This window comes from Saccopteryx bilineata, chromosome 1 (assembly GCF_036850765.1).
Source record: "Saccopteryx bilineata isolate mSacBil1 chromosome 1, mSacBil1_pri_phased_curated, whole genome shotgun sequence".
NCBI lineage: Eukaryota > Metazoa > Chordata > Mammalia > Chiroptera > Emballonuridae > Saccopteryx > Saccopteryx bilineata.
In genome coordinates, this window is record NC_089490.1 from 103,428,636 (window position 1) to 103,449,609 (window position 20,974).

At 42.9% G+C, this 20,974-nt stretch overlaps 1 protein-coding gene across 4 annotated transcripts in view; it reads right to left on the reverse strand.

Moving 5' to 3' along the window:
* GNPTAB (N-acetylglucosamine-1-phosphate transferase subunits alpha and beta) overlaps positions 1-20,974 on the reverse strand; it is a 74,588-nt gene that overhangs the window by 8,286 nt on the left and 45,328 nt on the right. For all 4 annotated transcript variants that reach the window (XM_066262923.1, XM_066262938.1, XM_066262915.1 and 1 more), the window contains 9 exons: positions 11,424-11,585; positions 10,208-10,387; positions 9,840-10,010; positions 8,104-8,227; positions 6,947-7,150; positions 5,142-6,247; positions 2,804-3,003; positions 2,362-2,581; positions 1,574-1,687 (listed from right to left, as the gene is read on the reverse strand). In XM_066262923.1, the coding sequence (XP_066119020.1) occupies positions 1,574-1,687; positions 2,362-2,581; positions 2,804-3,003; positions 5,142-6,247; positions 6,947-7,150; positions 8,104-8,227; positions 9,840-10,010; positions 10,208-10,387; positions 11,424-11,585 (2,481 nt within the window). The remainder of the gene's footprint in view (positions 1-1,573; positions 1,688-2,361; positions 2,582-2,803; positions 3,004-5,141; positions 6,248-6,946; positions 7,151-8,103; positions 8,228-9,839; positions 10,011-10,207; positions 10,388-11,423; positions 11,586-20,974) is intronic.

Consider the following 20,974-nt stretch of genomic DNA (forward strand, 5'->3'; position numbering starts at 1 on the left):
GAGAAGCGCCCATTTGCTTCTCCACCCCCCCCCTTCCTCTCTGTCTCTCTCTTCCCCTCCCGCAGCCAAGGCTCCATTGGAGCAAAGATGGCCCGGGCGCTGGGGATGGCTCCTTGGCCTCTGCCCCAGGCGCTAGAGTGGCTCTGGTCACGGCAGAGCGACGCCCCAGAGGGGCAGAGCATCGCCCCCTGGTGGGCAGAGCGTCGCCCCTGGTGGGCGTGCCGGGTGGATCCCGGTCAGGCGCATGCGGGAGTCTGTCTGACTGTCTCTCCCTGTTTCCAGCTTCAGAAAAATACAAAACAAAACAAAACAAAAAAAAAAACCAAATTGGCATACTATGGCCTGCAGGCTGATTGCCTGTTTTTGTAAATAAAATTTTAAGGGGCACATATCTGTTTACTAATCCATGTCATATGCTGAACTAACCAACACGTGATTGGGAATACCTCTAGTTTGCCCATGTATTTCCATCACTTTTGTGCTGAACTGGCTCACCAACAGCCACTGCTCAACACACTGTGTCCCCTCATAAGCAAACCTTCACAGGGCTCTCTCAGGACAGCAGTGAGGAACCCCGTCCCTGGACTGCACGATGACTGATAAATGGTTTCCTTCTTTCCAGAACCTGATTTTAACTGATTTCTTACTCTATATTCATTTACAAATGTGTTAGCAGAGGTTAATTATTATTTATATATGGCTTGAACACTTGCAACATGGTAAAATTTTAAAATAACAGCTAATTCTGATTTTGAAACTGAAAACTATTCATTACAGAAAATATGGAAAATACCAGTATAAAAAAAGAAAACTCACCTATGATTTAATCTATTGTCATTTCCATTACTTTTTACAGTGGTATGTGTGCGTGTGTGTGTGTGTGTGTGTGTGTGTAAACATTTAGGAGTTTTCCTTAGTTCTTACTGTGTATATGCGTCTACCTATTTCCCCCTAATTTTATTTTATAAACATTTTTCCATATAGCAGTAAATATTACTGTAAGTATCACATTAATGGCTATATTATCCCCCTGTTCCATCAATTCTAAAAGCACATCCCCCCCCCCACACACACACACACTTCTCTGAAACTGAGATGCAGCTTAAAAATCAACAGTCCTCCAATCAATTCAAATAAGTAGCGCTCCAGTATCATTGTGTGCACCTAGCGGTAAGATCAAGAAAGTGCCAGCATCAGAGCAACTCAGCTTTGATGAAAGACGGTATTCTACTTGATGAATATTTCCTTTGTTAATGTTTATCCTTTAGATTGTTCTCCCAAGCCAATGAGAATACTTTGGGACTACCTTTGGCCATCTGTCATGAATAAGAGGAGTCTGCTTATAGAATATAAGCAACTAATGCAAATATTAGCTTAAAATCCATTAGGGAGGAGAAAGATATTCCAAAGCAAGATATAAAATATTCTGGATTATCTGTGCTAGTACTTTCCACCAAAGACATATACATGTAGAACCCGCTTCTAGTTTCTGAAATGGCATCTAGAAATGGTGTGTATAACACCCGATCAAGACACACTTTCTGTTTTATATAAAAGAAACCATGTCACTTACCAGATTGGGGTCATAGTATGCTTCCTGAGTTGGTGGAATGTTGCTCAGTTGAGTGATATTAGCAGGAAGCATTTTTGAGCAATTTATTAACATGTGTTCCAGACCTGTTAAATCCTAACAAAGCAAAATAAAAGGATAAGCCTTCTATGTGCATTACAAGTAATGATTATAGCTTTAAAAGTAAAAACTACATAAAAGTCTCTAAAATTCTTTGAAATGCTTTCTTCAAAGAGAGTTTGACTATATGATTCTTTAAGAGAACAGAATGAGACACTATGAATATAAATATTTCAATTTTGTTTCAAAGTAGAATATCCTGAACTGAGAGGCACCCTTTCACACAAGCGAGTCCAGGGGATCACCAGACGGGATGCCCTGCAGTTAGTCAGGTTCACCATGGCACTCTCCAGGGGAGGTGCCCACTCCTGGGACTAGAATAGGCCATGAAGGGACTGGGAAGCACCCAGGGCCTGGCTGAGAGACCCCGTTGGCCACACCTGAGGCCCCTGAGTGAACTTGTCACAAGAATCTTATATGCAGGTCTGGTCTAGCTCTTCTCCAGACAATACAATAGCAATCCCTACTGCTAGCCTAAAAAAGAGTAATCTCAGAAAATATGAACTTCAATTTGATTTTAATTCTGGCACTAAAAACAGGCTAATTGTGAACACTCTTATTAAGATTACTTTTATTACATTAAAAAATGTAGAGGCAAAACAGAGAAAATATCAAAATTTAAAATTCCATTTAAAAATGCTGCAAAGCTTAGGGGGAAAAAAATACAACACCTGCAAACTTAAAGGCAGGTCATGAATTCTGGTAGCCAGTGTTCGGATTTCTCTGTCAGATAAGACACCAGATTGGTCGGTATCGACTTCATCAAAAACTTGAGATATATTCAGTGGCTGAACTGCACTCATGAGATAATAAAAATAAGAAAACGCAAACTGCATATCCTCAGAGTGGCGCACTTTGTGAAATGATGTCTTGTCAAATTCTTCAGGGAACCTGTACAAATATAACATATAATGAGCTCGGGATATTTAAAATATCTACAGCACCTAATGTTTGTAGAGTTAGCATATTTTTCCTTCCCACTTAACTAGACAATACATTCAACATATTAATCATCAAATATTAGAGCCATGAATTGAGCACAGCAGAAGATATAAATTTCAAGCAGCTTGGCTCCAAGCACAGGCGAGTGACCCAAACACAAGCCAGACTTACATATCTTGCAATTCTTGCATAACGGTTCGGTCAATCATGTGAGGCATGTGTGCAGGGACTTTCCTAGATGTGAATCCAAACTTGCTGTTTAGAATTTTATTTACGTATCGAAGAGAGTCTGCAAACGTATCTTTTAGTTGCCTCCCAGTATGTTTGCTGTCAGTAAAGTAGGCCAATTGTGTCTTCAGTGACTCTTCTTCCTGAAAAGAGAATTCCACGTAACACAGCATTATGTTTCGTGCACAAGCATACCTGGTTAACAAGAGATAAAGCTACCATTTTATATGTAATAACTAGTCATTAACCGTCCATGAGGGGCAAATGAAATGAGGACCCTAAGAGCAAGACTAGGTTTCAGTGGAAGTATCACCAACATTGGCTTGAAAACAATGGTTGAATAGGGAAGGTCTATTTATAAGGTATTTTTCAAGGACTAGTTGAGCAGGAGATTTTGTAGCCAATTCAATGCAACTTCTAGAAAACTTATTTACAATAAATTTGATAGTACTTTTGATATGGAGCTATTTCTACTGGTGATTTCAAAGCAGCAATTACTTGAGTTTTGAATACAAAGACAAGAATACAAAACTGGTTTCACCTTATAATTGTGTTAATACATATTATAAAAGGTAAGGGACACCACCTGACCAGGTGGTGGCGCAGTGGATAGAGCATCGGACTGGGATGCGGAAGACCCAGGTTCAAGACCCCGAGGTCGCCAGCTTGAGCACGGGCTCATCTGGTTTGAGCAAGGATCACCAGCTTGAGCCCAAGATTGCTGGCTCGAGCAAGGGGTCACTCAGTCTGATGTAGCCCCCGGCCAAGGCACATATGAGAAAGTAATCAATGAGCAACTAAGATGCCACAATGAGGAATTGATGCTTCTCATCTCTCTGCCTTCCTGCTGCCTATCTCTGTCCCTCTCTTTGACTCTCTCTGTCTCTGTCACACACACACAAAAAGGTAAGGGACACTATCAGAACCAATAAGAGGCAAAACTGAATGAACAGGCAAAGAATATGAATGTACTTCACAGAACATAAAATGCTTCTCAAGCTGATAAAAATGTAAAGAGATTAATAATAACTGGTGTCGTTTAGCCTATGGAGAAACAAGCAGTCATACTATGTGTGAAAGTAAGAAGTGGCCCAACATTTTAGAAGGAGATATTTAAATTTTTATGCACAGATCCTGTAAGTTAGCAATTCTACCTAGAGAAATAACTTCCTCAGGAGTAAGAAATGCTTACAAGAATATGTACTGCAGCATTATTTATACTTGCAAAACATTGGAAATAACTTGCAACTGTTAAAAAGAACAATGGCAGTGACATGGGCAGTTTGCCCGCACACCACGAAATCAAAAGGCAAATGAAGAGCAGTATAAGTACAGTGTAGTTCCACTGTTACAAAACAAATGAGTATATAGTTTGTACGTTTGCATAACCTACAGAAAAATACTAGAAGGACACCCACCAAACTACAAGAAATTTGGAAGGAAGGGAACTTTCCCTTTTTTTACTGTATCATATTTTGCACTGCTTACAATTTTTATCACCAACCTTTTGTAACTGAAAAAGGAGGAGTGCGGTGAGAAAACAAATCTAGACAAGAACTTTGCAGCCCTTCACTCAACGATTAGTCAGTGCCTCCTGCACAGGTACAAGATACTTCCTGAAGACAATGAAAGGAGCAGGGCAGTCCCCCTCTTCATCCTCTCTTCTTCCACCGTGACATCCAATCATGGATGGCGCACATCTAATTACCCTGCGTTTCCCAGCTGTCTGGGGAGTGATGGCCTTGAGAGACATACAAATGCCACCCCAGCACCGTGAGGGCTGTGGTACGGGAGGGAGGGCGCCCCAGCTTCGAGGCTCTGCTCATGCTGACCTGCTGCTGTCATGCTGGGGAAACCAGATAATCAACTTCTCTGCACCTCGGTTTTGTTCATCAGTAAAGCTGGGAAAATATCAGATCTGACTCGTACAATGTATACAAAAGCATTTCTTAAAATCACAACATGGCAAATAAAGATTACGATACCATCGCTATTGTACTGCTTACTTGGTGGGTGCCCCTGGCTGAATACCTTGTTCATTCACAATGAGACTGTTCCCTGCACTGTAACATGGGGACAATGATAGTAGAAACTGTTATAAGCTCTTTCTACCGCTAAGGTCATTGAGATATTAAATGAAACTGCTTAAGAAAAGCTTTTATTTTAGTGGCTGGTACAGAGGAATGCTGAATAAATGATAGCTACTATTTTGTATTATCATCACTTACAGAGTTATTCATTTTTCCTGAGCATGGGATGGGATATAGCTAGTGTAACTTACATCAAGAAGATCTTGGAAATACTTTTTTTTCTCCCACGGTAAAAAGCCCAGGTAACTGTCTGTGTAATGCTGCAGCTTTCTTCCCGGTAATACTTCGTTATCACCTATCTGATTTTTAGCACTGTCCTCCGTTATGTTTTTCTCAAGTTCTTTCCCTGTGATTTTCCTTTCTCTTGGCACATGTTTTTCCAGTGGAACAATGAGAGATGACAGCTTTTCTTTTGACACACTTTTGCCTCCTAATTTTTGGGTCTGAGTTTCAGATCTAAAGTTTGCTGCAGTTGCCACGCCCGGGGGTAGAGTCTGACGTTGGTAGTGACCATTCCCTTTCCTCGTCTCTGTTGGAAAAACTGATGTCTGTAGTCTTTCAGATGCCCCTAAGCTGCTTGGCAAGGTGCTTTGGTGAACCTGTTTTGCCAGTGGGGCCTCCAAACTCTCGTTCCTTTCATCTGTTACGACAGTGGGGTTCATTTTTACTTCAGCGTCCTGTAAGGTCATCAAGAAGGATTTCAGCAAGGCTGACTTGGAGATGTTGTATCCTTTCACAGTGATATCTCCACGTTCTAGTTGCAAATCCAAGTTTTTGAGACGCAACTGGGTCTCTTTTGGAAGGAGTGAAACATTTACCAGGGGAATTTCCACCTCCTCTTGGGATCTCCCTGTGGTGTTAACATCATGTCGCTTGAACTTTGGGAAGCGTTTTTCTTCAGGAATATCCTCAAATGGAATTTCCACCTCTGGGAGAAGTGTTATGGGACTAACCAAAGTCTGGTAAGACCTCTGGGTTGTAGAATTCAGTTTTGGTTCCTCTCTTGTGTCAACCTCGACTGTTATCTGGATTTTGAACTCTTCGTCATTTCTGTTCTGAAGTGTGAGATTAAAATGTATTGTAGTCGCATTCATGCCACTGTGCATTATGAGGTGGATGGTTTTCCACTTGTTGGCTATAGAAGCGTGTCGAATTATTGGGTTGTCACTATAGGCGCCTTCAATTCCCCTTTTGGCTATTTCTGCAAAGCTGAAATAAGGTAGGCATTCACCTTTTGGAATAACATAGTGAGTCTGGTTTGGGAGGAGAGTTACTTTATACAATTCATGAAAATGATCTAGAGAAAAAAACACAAACATGACTTTTAAAAAACCAGCAATTCCCCTCCCTCCCACTTCCTTTCATTCTTAGGGTTTGAGTTTTCACTTTCTGATAGTCACTTTACATGAAGTGACTTTACTTGAAAATAATTAGAAATCCTAACACGAGCCACCAGCATAGGGCTCAGTTCACTACGAGAAGCCATCACGATCATCAACATGGAATGCTTGCTGAGTCTGACTCACTACCAAGATATGGCAAATTCTCAAGCAAATTCTAATAATTGACTTCCATCTTTTTGTCCACTTGAAAAATACAACTTTCTGCAGAAACAACCTCTGTTAATAAGCTATCAACAAGATCCTGTATTCAAACTGTCCGTATTTTTATAAATTGGTCTTTTATTATTTCCAAATTAAGCCATCCCCATGTTTTCAACTAAAGTAAGTCAGCTTAGTAAAATAAATGAATAAATAAAAAATAAAAATAAAAAACAGACTCGAGTAACAAAGGAAAAGATATAGCGTAAGTATTTACTATTTTCTAAAGAGTTGTGTCCTTCTCTTACTTTAAACTTACAACTAGTTTGGATGCAAGGCTGGGAAAGGGATACACAAGAGAATAATTAATTTAACAACAAGGCGCCAAACTCTTTCTACTGGCCAAAGACTTTTATCCTCTTATTCTTAACATATTTTTATGACAATAAATATACCTTGCCCACAGTCGCCAGCATCAAAACCACAGGACAATACATTGCAGGCTTGGTCACAGAACTTATCAGCGAGCCAGGAGTTGGCGCATCCTTGATTACAGTACGAGACACTGTTTATTCCTCCTCCAAAGTGCCAGGGCTGTCCAGCTCCAATGTTCCCGGTCCCCCCGCCGACTGCACCATAGCGACTCCCTCCACTGTTCCCTGTAGAGGGAAGAGGAAAACAGAAGCTTGCTGTGCTTATTTATAATCTTGAAAAAGAGACACCTTATTTTTTCACAGTATTTTCAAGATTGATGCATGAAGTCTCAGTCAGAAAGGGATCACCCCGTTCCTTAGCAGAAGAGTTCATGAAGCTTAAGAAGAAAATAAACTATGGCCTGGCCTGTGGTAACACAGTGGATAAAGTGTCAATCTGGAATGCTGAGGTCACTGGTTATAAACCCTGGGCTTGCCTGGTCAAGGCACATATGTGAAGCAATCAACGAGCAACTCAAGTGAAGCAACTCTGAGTTGATACTTCTCAAGGGAGGGAGGGAGGGAGGGAGGGAGGGAGGGAGGGAGGGAGGGAGGGAGGGAAATTGAGAAGGGGACATAACCGAACAGTAGGCTGGGCTCATACTAGCTGTGCAACCAAGAAATAAGGACCTCATATATTTAAATGCTTTATAAACTGAAACTACATTTTTATTTTATAAATAAAAATAAAAAACTTGTTATCAACAAGTCAAAATATAAGCATGTAGGAAAGGGAGGCAAGATGCTGAGGAGAAAAGACATTTATTTCTTTGGCATCTCTTTGTCACTCACTGACCTAGACATTTGCTGCTGGAGCCCACCAGCATGAGCCCCTATAAGAATCAGTTAGAGTTGTTCTTGCTCTTGAGCTTACATATTAAGGGTATTCCCAATTTTCATATTTTCTATGAGAAAAAAGCATTTTCAAGTACAGGAACAATGTGGGAAAATGATCTCAACCATGAATAATATGAATAAACCAGGTCACAGGAGGACACTAGTCATCACCTCAAGAGAGTCTACGGATTACTGATTATCTCAACACATGAAAATGTTTAATTTATTGTACATGTTCAATAATGACTAGGAACGAAAAACTGCCATAAACAGAAGCAAATTCTACATGAACACATCCTCACCGGAGCAATCACCGCCGTCCCAGTCACAGGCTGAATTATTACAAGCCTTGTCACAATACCCATCTTTAATCCAGGAGCCCGGACAGCCCTCAGCACAGTTTGGCACTGGCCACGTCAAATAAACCTGGGAAAAAACAGAGACTATGAAGCGGTTTCTGACACTTTCCCTCTCAAATCAGAATTCCTTTAAAATGAAATTAAGCCTCTAGAAAATGTTAATATTTTCCATGGGCTGGTGACTGTACTCAAGTGGCATATTTTGCTTTAGGTTTGCCTGCACCTGTTGTCATTCCCCAAGTTCTGCCCTTCTGACGATTCTTACTGAGCACATTCATTCTGTTCAAAGGAGCGCAGACAAGGACTCAGCTCATAGATTAGTTTCTCACACCATCGTCTTAAAATACAGAGCATGGCAAAAGTAGGTTTTCAGTTGTGAGCAGCATGTGAAACAGTTTATTCTTGTATTATTTACTTAACTGTTGCACTATTTTCCATATGAAATGTAAACCCACTTTTGCCCCACCTTGTATATTTTGAAATAAAATAGCAACATGTCAGACTTAAATGGGAGTACAAATGCACGCCAAAGTAGGTGGATGTATACCACACAAGTCACTGCCTTGCTGTGACAACGGTCACTAACTCCTGACTGTATTAGTGCACGATCTTGCATCATGGCTGAGAAAACCAGCAGATGAACTCGAAACACCCTTCTCTGCAAGCATAGGGTTCTGTGACAAATTAACCAGCCAGCAATCTGAGTTGTAAGCCCACCACTTTCACAGTGAGTGATATGGCACATGGTGACTTTCTAAATTAAAATCATCAAAAAAAGATGCTTCCCTTTTAAAGTCTGCAGGCCTCTGCACAGTCTATCTATTTGGAATCTTAATTAACTTCTTCAAAGTTCATCTCAATTCAGATGGGAATTCTTCCCTATTCCTGTCCAATTTCAACCTCTTGTGCTCCCACTGCCCGGCATGGAAATCACTGTCCAGTGTCACTGCCTTCGTGCCTCTGCTGTCGAGCCACAGCTCAACTCTGCAGGCCCACAAGCTAACCAAGGGGAGGCCTGTGAACAGGGGCACAGGACAATGAGCACGCTGGAGTGGCTTAAACAGCAACAGAAAAAGTAGCTTTGTGCATTCAGCACTTATTGTTGCAGAGTTCTATCACAAGTTCATGGTGATAAGTCTCCAGCTTTGCAATAAATCCTTCTAACAATGCTACCGGAGTGTTCTTTTTTCCCAGTAGGCAGACAGGGAACACAGAGGTCAGGTCATTGCCCAGGACCGTCCTAAAGAGTTGGCTCCCGGGTCTGTCCTCATAACCACTTCTCAGTCCTGCCTCTCAAAGACAGAGTAAGACCAGCTTCTATAAAATATCCACATTTTAAGCAGAAAAATATGAACTCTTTCTATATTGGTCACCTTGGTGACAACATAACCATGATTCCATGTTTTATAGTGATTCTGCTTTTTTCTGCTATTGTTGTAGTAGAAAATATAGAAGGTCAGGGAAAAAGAGCAGGTTCTAGGTGTCTGAGAATGTAGACAAGTGAAAAATGACTAGGAAGTAGTTTTCTTTCTCCTAAATTGTTAACTACCCTGAGCTTAGCACTCAAAATGCTTACTTGACCAAATCTGAATACAGAAGTATATCTACTGATTCCTGACTTCTGCTGATAACTTCAAAGTGTCTTCCAAGCTAGGCATCCCTTCTTCTGGGGTACCCACCTTCTGACCTTTGGAGTGACTATAAAAATCATCTGGCCAGACATCCTTCCCAAACATGACGTCGTCATTCAGGTAAATAAACTTCTGGGACAGCCCTTCGATGCGATGAATGTGACTTTCAATAGCTGGTGAACTAAAGGTAGGCAAGTGGCTCAAATTTCGAAAAACATCCTTTTAACAGAAAAAAAATAGAGAAAACAGGTGGATGAGAATTTTGTTTCATTTTGATTTTGGAAGCAAGGGAGGCAAATGGAAGTATTAAAGGAAAGTGGAAATGGAGGTGAGGAGGGTGAAGAGAATGAAATTAGGGAAAAGTTTAAGAACAGAAAAGAAAACCACAGCCTTGTGATAGATGGCAAGTCACGTACCTGGTGTGTTACTATTGTCACTCGAGGATTATCAAGATTCAGCCAGGATGGAATCTGCCCATTGGTGACAATGAAAATATTCCGAACCCATGGCGCATGCCTCTCAATAGACCGCAGAGAGTATCTCAGTTCTTCATTATCTTCAAAGCGACTGGCAGAAACATCTTCATCCTGTTTAGACTGAGAAGAACATCTGGTGCATGAAGAGGTAAAATACCCGAGTGGCACCTCCTCCTCCAGTCTCCCCTGCCCTCTCTGCGCTCAGGGAGCTCCGGCAGACTTTTAAAGACCCAGCCTTACTTTGAAGCATTACGAAAACTGCAAAAGACTCAGCATAGTTACAACAACACAAATACACAGCATTTCTTTAACACACTTTTTAGGAAAGGTTCTTGGATCTGATTCCAAGTCACTTAAGTTCATATTAACCATTGGCAGTGACTGAAAAATTAAAAGCATTTGCCTGACCAGGTGGTGGCACAGTGGATAAAGTGCTGGCCTGGGACACTGAGGACTCACGTTCAAGACACCAAGGTCGCTGACTTGACAGCAGGCTCATTTGGCTTGAGCACAGGGTCGCTGGCTTGTCTGGAGCCCCCCAGTCAAGGCACATATGAGAAAGCAATCAATGAACAACTAAGGTGCCACAACTATGAGTTGATGCTTCTCATCTCTCTCCCTTACTGTCTCTCTCCCTCTCTGTCTCTCTCTCTGTCTCTCTGTCTGTCTCTCTCTCTCTCTCACTAAAAATAAAAGTACTGCTTGACCAGGCGGTGGCGCAGTGGCTAGAGCATCAGATTGGGATGCGGAAAGACCAAGGTTTGAGACCCCGAGGCTGCCAGCTTGAGCATGGGCTCATGTGGCTTGAGCAAAAAGCTCACCAGCTTGGACCCAAGGCTGGCTCCAGCAAGGAATTACTCAGTCTGCTGAAGGCCCCCGGTCAAGGCACATATGAAAAAGCAATCAATGAACAACTAAGGTGTCGCAACAAAAAACTGATGATTGATGCTTCTCATCTCTCTCCATTCCTGTCCGTCTGTCCCTACCTATCCCTCTCTCTGACTCTCTGTCCCTGTAAAATAAATAAATAAATAAATAAATAAATAAATAAATAAAAGTACTAATCAAGTCCCCTTCTTTCTCCTAATATAGTGACTTATAAATCTTAAACAACCCAAAGCAATTCAGGGTTTAAACACAACTCTGCATCCCTTACCTGGCTGATAGCACTCAGATCCCATAATAAGTATGCAGGGCTTATGGTCAGTTCTTTCCCATCAATGGTCATGTTCTTCTTAGTCTGCTTGTTCAGTTCTTGGAAATCTTTGGGGTTGTTCAATTTCAGAAGTGCTACACTGGCCTCCGAGTACAGCTGCAACTATAAAATAACAGGTTACCAGTGAGAAACTGAGCCCTTAAAGAAGAGACACCTTGAAATTCCCAGTTTGCTCTTTAAACTTTAAGTAGGTACATAATATAGACTATATTTTATATACAGTATACATCTAAATAAGTATTATACATATGTAAAGATTAAAAGTGAAATAGCAAATCATTATCACCCCCCAAAAAGAAAACCTAAACATGCCACTTATTCTAAATGAATAGAACAGACCAGAAATTACAAACAAGAGTGGCAGGGCTATGGTGAGTGGAATACCTCAGGCCTCATCTGCAAGCTGCATCACTACTCAGTGCCAACCAGTATGCCAGAGCCCCTGAATGGCCAGAATCTCTAAGGATACAGGAAATCTCCCAATTTCCTTTTTTTAAATTAAAAAAATTTTAACCTGACAAGTGGTGGCCTAGTGGACAAAGTGTTGTTCCAGAACACCGAGGTCAATAGTTCAAAGTCCCAAGGTCACTGGCTCTGAGCGTGGGGTCACTGGCATGAAAAGCCCAAGATCACCTGCTTGAGCAGGGGAACACTGGCTTGGCCCCAGTCAAGGTACATATGAGAAGCAATCAATGCACAATTAAAAGTGAAAGCAGCCTGACCAGGAAGTGGTACAGTAGATAGAGTGTCAGCCTGGGATGCAGTGGACCCAGGTTCGAAACCCCAAGGTTGCTGGCTTGATTGTGGGCTCATCCAGCTTGACCATGGGCTCACCAGCTTGAAGGTGGGGTTGCCAGCTTGAGTGTGGGATCATAGATATGATGCTATGGTCGCTGTCTTGAGCCCAACGCTGGTTTGAAGCCCAAGGTCACTGGCTTGAGGAAGGGGTCACACACTCTGCTGTAGCCCCTGGGTCAAGGCACATATGAGAAAGTAATCAATGAACTAAGGTGCTGCAATGAAGAATCAATGGTTCTCATCTCTCCCCCTTCCTGTCTGTCTGTCCCTATCTGTCCTCTCTGCCTCCTTCTCTCTCTCACTAAAAAAAAAAAAAAAAAAAAAAAAAAAATGTGAAAGCATCCATGAGTTCATGCTTCTCACTCTCTCTCTTCTTTCCTGTTTCTCTCTCATAAAAAATATAAACAAAAACATTTCTTTAAAAATACTTCATTAGGCCCTGGCCGGTTGGCTCAGCGGTAGAGCGTGGGCCTGGCGTGCGGGGGACCCGGGTTGGATTCCTGGGCAGGGCACATAGGAGAGGCGCCCATCTGCTTCTCCACTTCCCCCCCCTCCTTCCTCTCTGTCTCTCTCTTCCCCTCCCGCAGCCGGGGCTCCACTGGAGCAGGGATGGCCCAGGCGCTGGGGATGGCTCCTTGGCCTCTGCCCCAGGCGCTGGAGTGGCTCTGGTCGCAGCAGGGCGACACCCTGGAGGGGCAGAGCATCGCCCCCTGGTGGGCAGAGCGTTGCCCCTGGTGGGCGTGCCGGGTGGATCCCGGTCGGGCGCATGCAGGAGTCTGTCTGTCTCTCCCCTTTTCCGGCTTCAGAAAAATACAAAAACCCCAAAACTTAAAAATACTTCATTAAAAAATTTTTACACCTGACCAGGCAGTGGCGCAGTGGATAGAGCGTCAGACTAGGATGCCAAGGACCCAGGTTCAAGACCCCGAGGTCACAAGCTTGAGCACAGGCTCATCTGGTTTGAACAAAGCTCACCAGCTTGGACCCAAGGTCGCTGGCAAGCAAGGGGTTACTCGGTTTGCTGAAGGCCCGTGGTCAAGGCACATATAAAAAAGCAATCAATGAACAACTAAAGTATCGCAATGCGCAATGAAAAACTAATGATTGATGCTTCTCATCTCTCTGTTCCTGTCTGTCTGTCCCTGTCTATCCCCCCCCACCCCCTCTCTCTGTCTCTGTAAAAAAGAAAAAAAAAATAAATTACAATTGACATTCAATGGAAATCTCCCAGTTTTCAATGCTGGGTCAAATTTTTTTGATTGTCATACATTCCAACAAAACACGTCTGCTCACTAGTTCTGGAATATTACTGATCTGCAATGTAACCTCACTTGAATTGGTGGGGAGAACATTGCTAGCAGGGAAACCAAACAGCTTTTGTCCCCAACACCTAAGAGGAGTATCTTTGGCAGAGCTGAATGATGAACTTCCAAAAGCACATTTGGGGTCAAAATGTTAGAAGTAATAGTAAATCTAAAAGGGAACATCATATCCATCAACACGTTAAATAAACAGGCTTTCCCCACCTCTATCCAAGTCTACACCACCCTTGATCTGTTTATCTTCTAACCCTATATTATACACTTTCCCATGAAAAAGGCCTTTCAGAACTTAAAAAGGCAGGGAGAGGATTGAAAACCACTAATCGAGGATAGGGAAATCCTTCCACTGAACTGGCTCTTCTAACAGAGCCCACGGCCTTTTTTTCTTTTTTCTTTTTACTTTATTGGGAGTGGGGAGGAGAGATAAGAAGCATCAGCTTATAGTTGCAGCACTTTAGCTGTTCACTGATTGCTTCTGATACATGCCTTGACCAGGGGGCTCCAGCTGAGCCATGACCCCTTGCTCAAGCCAGAGACCTTGGCTCAAGCCAGCAGCCTTGGACTTCAAACCAGTGGCCTTTGGGCTCAAGTCAGTGACCATGGGGTCATGTTGATAATCCCACATTCAAGCCAGTGACCCCACACTGAAGCTGGATGAGCCCGCACCCACGCTGGTGACCTCAGGGTTTCGAACCTGGGACCTCAGTGTCCCAGGTTGATGTTATATCCACTGTACCACCACCGGTCAGACCCAGGGTCTTCTTTTTTAAATTTATAAACAGAAGCAAACATTATTATGGGCTCAGACTAAACTCTTGCATTTGTAACATACAGAAGCAAACATTATGGAATCAGACTAGGCTGTTGTATTTGTAACATAACTATACTTAGCTCATCTTTCTTTTTTTTTTATTTTTTTATTTTTATTTTTTTTATTTATTTATTCACTTTAGAGAGGAGAGAGAAAGAGAGACAGAGAGAGAGACGAGGGGAGGAGCAGGAAGCATCAACTCCCACATGTGCCTTGACCAGGCAAGCCCAGGGCTTCGAACCGGCGACCTCAGCATTTCCAGGTCGACGCTTTATCCACTGCGCCACCACAGGTCAGGCTACTTAGCTCATCTTTCAAAGGTTCCTGAGTTTATGTAGGCCCAAAATTACAGGTTAGAATTAGAATTTTTACTTATATCTTTCCCCCTTATTATGTAGGCCATTAACTCTTACCAGAAATTGTGTGTGTGTATGTGCTTGCATGTGTATTGTCTTCCTAACTAATTACCCTTTTTCCCTTTGTCAGTGCATGGCATGGACAAGCACTCACTGAAGGTCAGCTCTCACCGCTGTCCCCATCCCACTTCAGTGCACGGGGCAGATGGGATCAGGCCACGCAGGGCGCAGTCTTCTATCGGGGTACCTACAGTCTCAGTCCCACTTGGGCCTCCCCGCTCCTTCTCTACCTCCCACTGTGGCTTCCACAGCACCTCTGAGGGTTCCCTAGAGTGTAAAAATCACCATTCTAGAATAAATAAATACACTACTTTCATATTCTAATTTAATTTAAAGTTTATTGGGAAAACAATTTTGAAATTACAGACATTTTCCTAAGATCACTATACAATAATTGGAAGAGAGATGAAAAGTAGAAAGCATAAGGGAATACTTATGCATGAAAAAGATTTTCTGTCACCTTAATCAACCAACTTTTAAGTAGTATTGAAAAGGGTGGGAAGAAAGTACCCTGTGCTAGCCACTAGGTGGCTCCCTAATCCTGGCATCTTACTTTTCTGGAAAAGAGACAGAAGGTGGTAAGGAAATGTGGCTGTAATGATTGACAAAGGCTGGAGGTCTTACTTAGCTTGGGCAACTGTGGGCAACTGTGGGCAACTGCGGGCAACTGCCTCCATACATAATTTCTTACTTGAAATTATAAGTGTATCTAAATTCTTTAAAGCATAAGTTTCTCAAAGAGAGAACAGCTAGACATCAACTCCCTGCAGACCTACAAGGGACATGTTAGCATGATTAAGAAATAAAGCTTTCCAAGCCCTGGTTGGTTGGCTCAGTGGTAGAGCGTCGGCCTGGCGTGCAGGAGTCCTGGGTTCGATTCCCAGCCAGGGCACACAGGAGAAGCGCCCATCTGCTTCTCCACCCTTCCCACTCTCCTTCCTCTCTGTGTCTCTCTCTTCCCCTCCCGCAGCCAAGGCTCCACTGGAGCAAAGTTGGCCCGGGCACTGAGGATGGCTCTATAGCCTCTGCCTCAGGCGCTAGAATGGCCCTGGTTGCAACACAGCGACGCCCCAGATGGGCAGAGCATCACCCCCTGGTGGGCATGCCGAGTGGATCCCAGTCGGGTGCATGCGGGAGTCTGTCTGACTGCCTCCCCGTTTCCAACTTCAGAAAAAAAAAAAAGAAAGAAATAAAGCTTTGCTATTTTTAAGCCCCTGACACTTCAGGATGTTTGTTACTGTAGCATTATTGAGAATGATGTGATTGATAAATACCTATATATGGTGGTAGTACATGGTTAGGGAAAAACTATGCCAGCTGACACAATTGGAAAGCAAATAGGTTTTTTCTAGTAATTCTATAATTCAAACCTACTAGATCTTTAATATGTCCTTCTGGTTTTCTAAAGCTCAGTTCCAGAGTTTCTTGTTTAAGTAGTTAAGTATTTATTTTAGGAATAAAACCAAAAGAAAGGGCGCCATGTTTTAAGAAAGGTGCGTAAGACAGGTTCACGGAAGTTGCTAAAAGAAGGGGCACTGATATAGTATTACTACAACTTGTTACAACTTTGAACGTGCCCTGACCAGAGGTCTAAGGGGACAGAGTCCAGGCAGGACAACGTGTTGTTCCCACTCTGCTGCACTGTCCTTCCTGCTGAAACAAACGACTTGGTCAGCCTTCAACATCCCTATACCTAACCCTAACCTCTCTTGTTTTGCTACTTGAACATTTACTGTGCAAACAAACTGCTCCCAAAAAGAGACAATATAGAGGACAAACCTATGTCCTCCAGCTCTTCTGCACACCCACTCAGCAACAACTATCATGGAATTAAACCAAACATGAGAATACACTTGAGAACTTTGGGAAGATTTTCCACCTTCTCTAACATAAATTAAAGAAATAAACAAAATAAAAAAATAAAAATAAAAAACACCATAAATGAAAATGTCTAGCCTGACTAGTCAGTGGCACAGTGGATAGACCACTGGCCTGGGATGCTGAGGACCCAGGTTCAAAACCCAAGGTCGTCGGCTTGAGTGTGGGATCATAGACATGACCCCACGGTCGCTGGCTTGAGCCTAAGGTCACTGGCTTGAGCAAGGGGTCACTAGCTCAGCTGGAGCCCCCCCATCAGGGCACATATGAGAAATTAATCAATGAACAACGAAGGTGACACAACTATGAACTGATGCTTCTAATCTCTTTCCTTTCCTGTCTGTCTGTCTCTCTCTCACTTGCTAAAAAAAAATAAAAGTCTAAAAACACAGAATGATTTAGAATGTGCTGAAAATTAAGACCAATGGACAATCTGATTTCTCAACAGATGAATGAACCATTGTACCATAAAGCTCAAGCGACTCCTTGAGTCATCCCTCTAAGTGTCAGGCCCAAAACAATCACTATAGGTTTGAAGGTGAACAGGCAGTTCCTGTCCTGAGACGCTGCGCCCAGGGAGGGGTCTCTGGGGCAGAGCAGAGCTCTAGAAGGCAAAGGCCTCCTGGAGGAGCCTGGTTCAGCTGTTCAGGTCATGAAGTCTAATGCCTAACGGCTCTTTCCTCCCACGTGCCACAAAGCACCTCTAATTAGACACACCCTGAACTGAGGTCTGGGTTTCCTTCCTAAAACAGCTTCCTTTCCCCCCTGAAGCTCTGAGTGTGGTTAATGCCATCACTCCCAGCTTCTCTAGAAACATCCACTTCCTTTTTCATTTCTCCTTCCCATGCCCCCACCTATTCAGTCACCAGGTCATGTTGAGGGGACTCTGTCAGATGTTTCTAGAGCTACTCTCATCACTGTATCACTGACAAGGCACTTGCTGAACTCAAATGTCTTGCTGGGCTTGGGCAGCAGCGGTGGCTAAACTGGTTTTCCTGCCTCCAAACTCACCTTGTCTAATCCTTACCTGCCACACCTTCCCCTGCTGTTTCTTAGAGGGTCCCTCCCCCTCCTCCTAAAGCTGCTCCCGGAATCCAAAACAAAGGCCTGGCACCTCCCCAGGAGAGCTTTATTGCTCTGACCTTCGTCTATCTTCCCAATCAGAACACCAACAGACACCCTGCCTGGGCTCTGGCCTCCAGGAATAGTTTCCTGATTCTCTGCAAACACCATTGCTTTGCCTCTGCAAACACCATTGCTTTGCAAGCCTCCAGCCCTTTGCTCAGGCTGTTTTCTCTTCTTGGAGTGGTCTTCCCTACTCCCTTCTCTGCTGGGAAAAATCACTGCTATGCTCATGATCCAAGTAAAATGCTTCCTATTGCCCTGGCTAGTTAGCTCAGTCAGTAAAGCGTCATCCTGAAACACCAAGGTCATAGGTTCGACCCCCAGTCAGGCACATACTTTGGAAGCAATCAACATACGCACAACTAAGTGGAATAACAAACAAATGCTTCTCTCTCTCTCTCTCTTTCTCTCTCTCTCTCTCTCTCTCTCTCTCTCTCTCTTCCATCCTGCCTCTTTAAAATCAATCAATAAAATAAAATACTTCCTATTCTGCAACACCTTCCTTGCCCCCAGTACACCTAAAGCCTAGGTGCTCTCACAGCACTTTATCTATAAACACATTTGGAAGTGATCACACCCAAAAATTATTTAAATGTTTTTATTTCCTCAGTTATGCTTAGCACAGTACCTGCACACAGCAGGCATTTAATAATACTCCCTAAACAGAGTGGGAAACCAATGACAAAAAACTTCATTCTCAGGGTACTCATAATAAAACCAGGAAGTAGAACCTAAGGAAAAAGTCACTTGAAACATTAGGCTCCAATGCTGACACAGAACTTCTCTTCTTCCTCTTTCTCACTTTCTCTCTAGTCTCCCAAAAGTCCTAATCCCGGAAGCTGATTGCAGGTGTTGACATCATGAGCACAACCTGCAATGAACATTATGGATAGTTAACTTGACCCTCTGATGAGATGCTGGCCTCCACAAAGACATATCTAGGAATCCCAATAAATCTCCACATGGGTGAATGAACAGTGGAAGTGTTGTAAGGTACCAAAGGCTATAGAATTAATATTAATATTTTAGAAAGCTTAAAAAACATTTTGTTAATTTGGGCTAGGTGTACAGAGAAATTTTGTAAATGATCTCTGTACTTGTGACTAGCATAAAACTAAGACAGCCAATGACACTGTATTGTAAATGCAGAAAGAGAAAGGAGACTTGGATTCTCTGACCTTCCTCCATACCTATGGGGAAATGGGTGAACAGCTAGCCAGGTGTAGGGAGAGAAAAAAAAATTGAATTAAACCTTTTCTTATACTAATGGACCATTTACAGGCATTTGACCCCATGGAAACTACCTCTCCCCTCCTGAAAGCATGTAGTTAATGTATGTATCTCTGGACAAAGGAATAGCAAATGAACACCAGAAATTATAGGAATGTCTTTTAGTATGTAAAGTGACATTTTTACCATTGTGTTGCCTTGTAAGTTTTAATGTGTAGAAGCATCTTTTTATGAATCCTATGGACAGATGTTATAAACTTGCTAATGAATTGTGTCCCATCCCCCCTCCCTTCATCCTTTCCCCAAACCTGTATAAGAGAAAACAAAAGATATAGGCTTACACCATAATGTCAGGTTATTTCCCCGCCCATGTATAATTAATAGTATATAACCAACCCCTAGAATATTAGTAACATACAACTTGGGACTTTGGAACTGCCCCATGTAAGATATGTGCGGCTCTAACCAACTGAGCTCCCTTGCCAGGGCCTCCATAACGTTTTTGTGGTACCTGGAAATATGCTAGTGTCCAGCTAGATTAGTGTTGAATTATTTCTTAATGTGCAGTTATTTTAAATAGATATTGTATTCCTCCTTCCCCAAGTTATGTTGAGTACTGATTTAGGCAGATAAAGTCATAAATTAACATTGATTTCAGATTTCTTGGCTTTTTACTGTTGGTTCTAGAATTACAGACACACATACATCTTTACTTTTGATTGTCAACTCAGATTTCTTATGCAGAAAGAAGGACACTTTTTTTTTGAGAGGGGAAGGGAGGGAGTGAGGGAGAGAGAGAGAGAGAAACATCAACTTCTTGTTCCACTTAGTTATGCCATTTATTGCTTCTCACGTGTGCCCTGACCAGGGCTTCAACCAGCAACTGTGGAGGTTGAGCTAACACCCTCAGGCTTGAGCTGGCGATGCCAGGATCAAACCACAGACCTTGGCACTCCAGGATGACTCTTTATCCACTGTGCCACCGGCCACGGCAAGAATGACATTGGTGATTCTACTTACATAATTCCAAGTATAATACATTTTTAAGGAAAAGGAGTTTCATGAAACTTGTCCCTTCTCCAGTCAGGTTTGACAAACCCATGTGTCTTTGCCTGCTAGCTCACTAGTGAGTGCTGGTAGGTTTGTGCAGTCAAAGAATGTCAATCCAAGTAGTGGTGGGCCCTTTGGCAAACTAGTTTTGGGTGGGATGGAGTGGTTGATGTGAGTAGAGGGAGGGTGGGAAGTAATTTGAATTGGACAAGGCGTACCAGTAGGCTCCGTGCATGATTGTACTGCCTGCTGTTGTAAAGTATTCAATCCACAATTCCGTGGGTTTTCCTAGAGGCACGTAGTCCAAATAAGTTTTTGAAAAGTTTTATTAAAGGCCGTGGCACAATGGATAGAGTGTCGGACTGGGATGAGGAAGGACCCAGGTTCAAGACCCTGAGGTTGCCAGCTTGAGTGCGGGCTCATCTGGTTTGAGCAAAGCTCACCAGCTTGGACCCAAAGTCACTGGCTCGAGCAAGGAAGGGGTTACTTGGTCTGCTGTAGCCCACGGTCAAGGCACATATGAGAAAGCAATCAATGAACAACTAAGGTGTTGTAACGAAAAACTGATGATTGATGCTTCTCATCTCTCTCCGTTCCTGTCTGTCTGTCCCTATCTGTCCCTCTCTCTGACTCTGTTTCTGTAAAAAAAAAAAAATGCCCCCCCAATCACAGCTCTCCTCCACCACAACCTCCAGCTCCATCTTTTACCTCCAAATTGTTCAATGACATCAACATCAACAGGAACAAGAATTAAGAATCAGTAGGCTGCCTGACCAGGTGGTGGCACAGTGGATAGAGCGTCGGACTGGGATGCGAAAGGACCCAGGTTCGAGACCCCGAGATCGCCAGCTTGAGCACAGG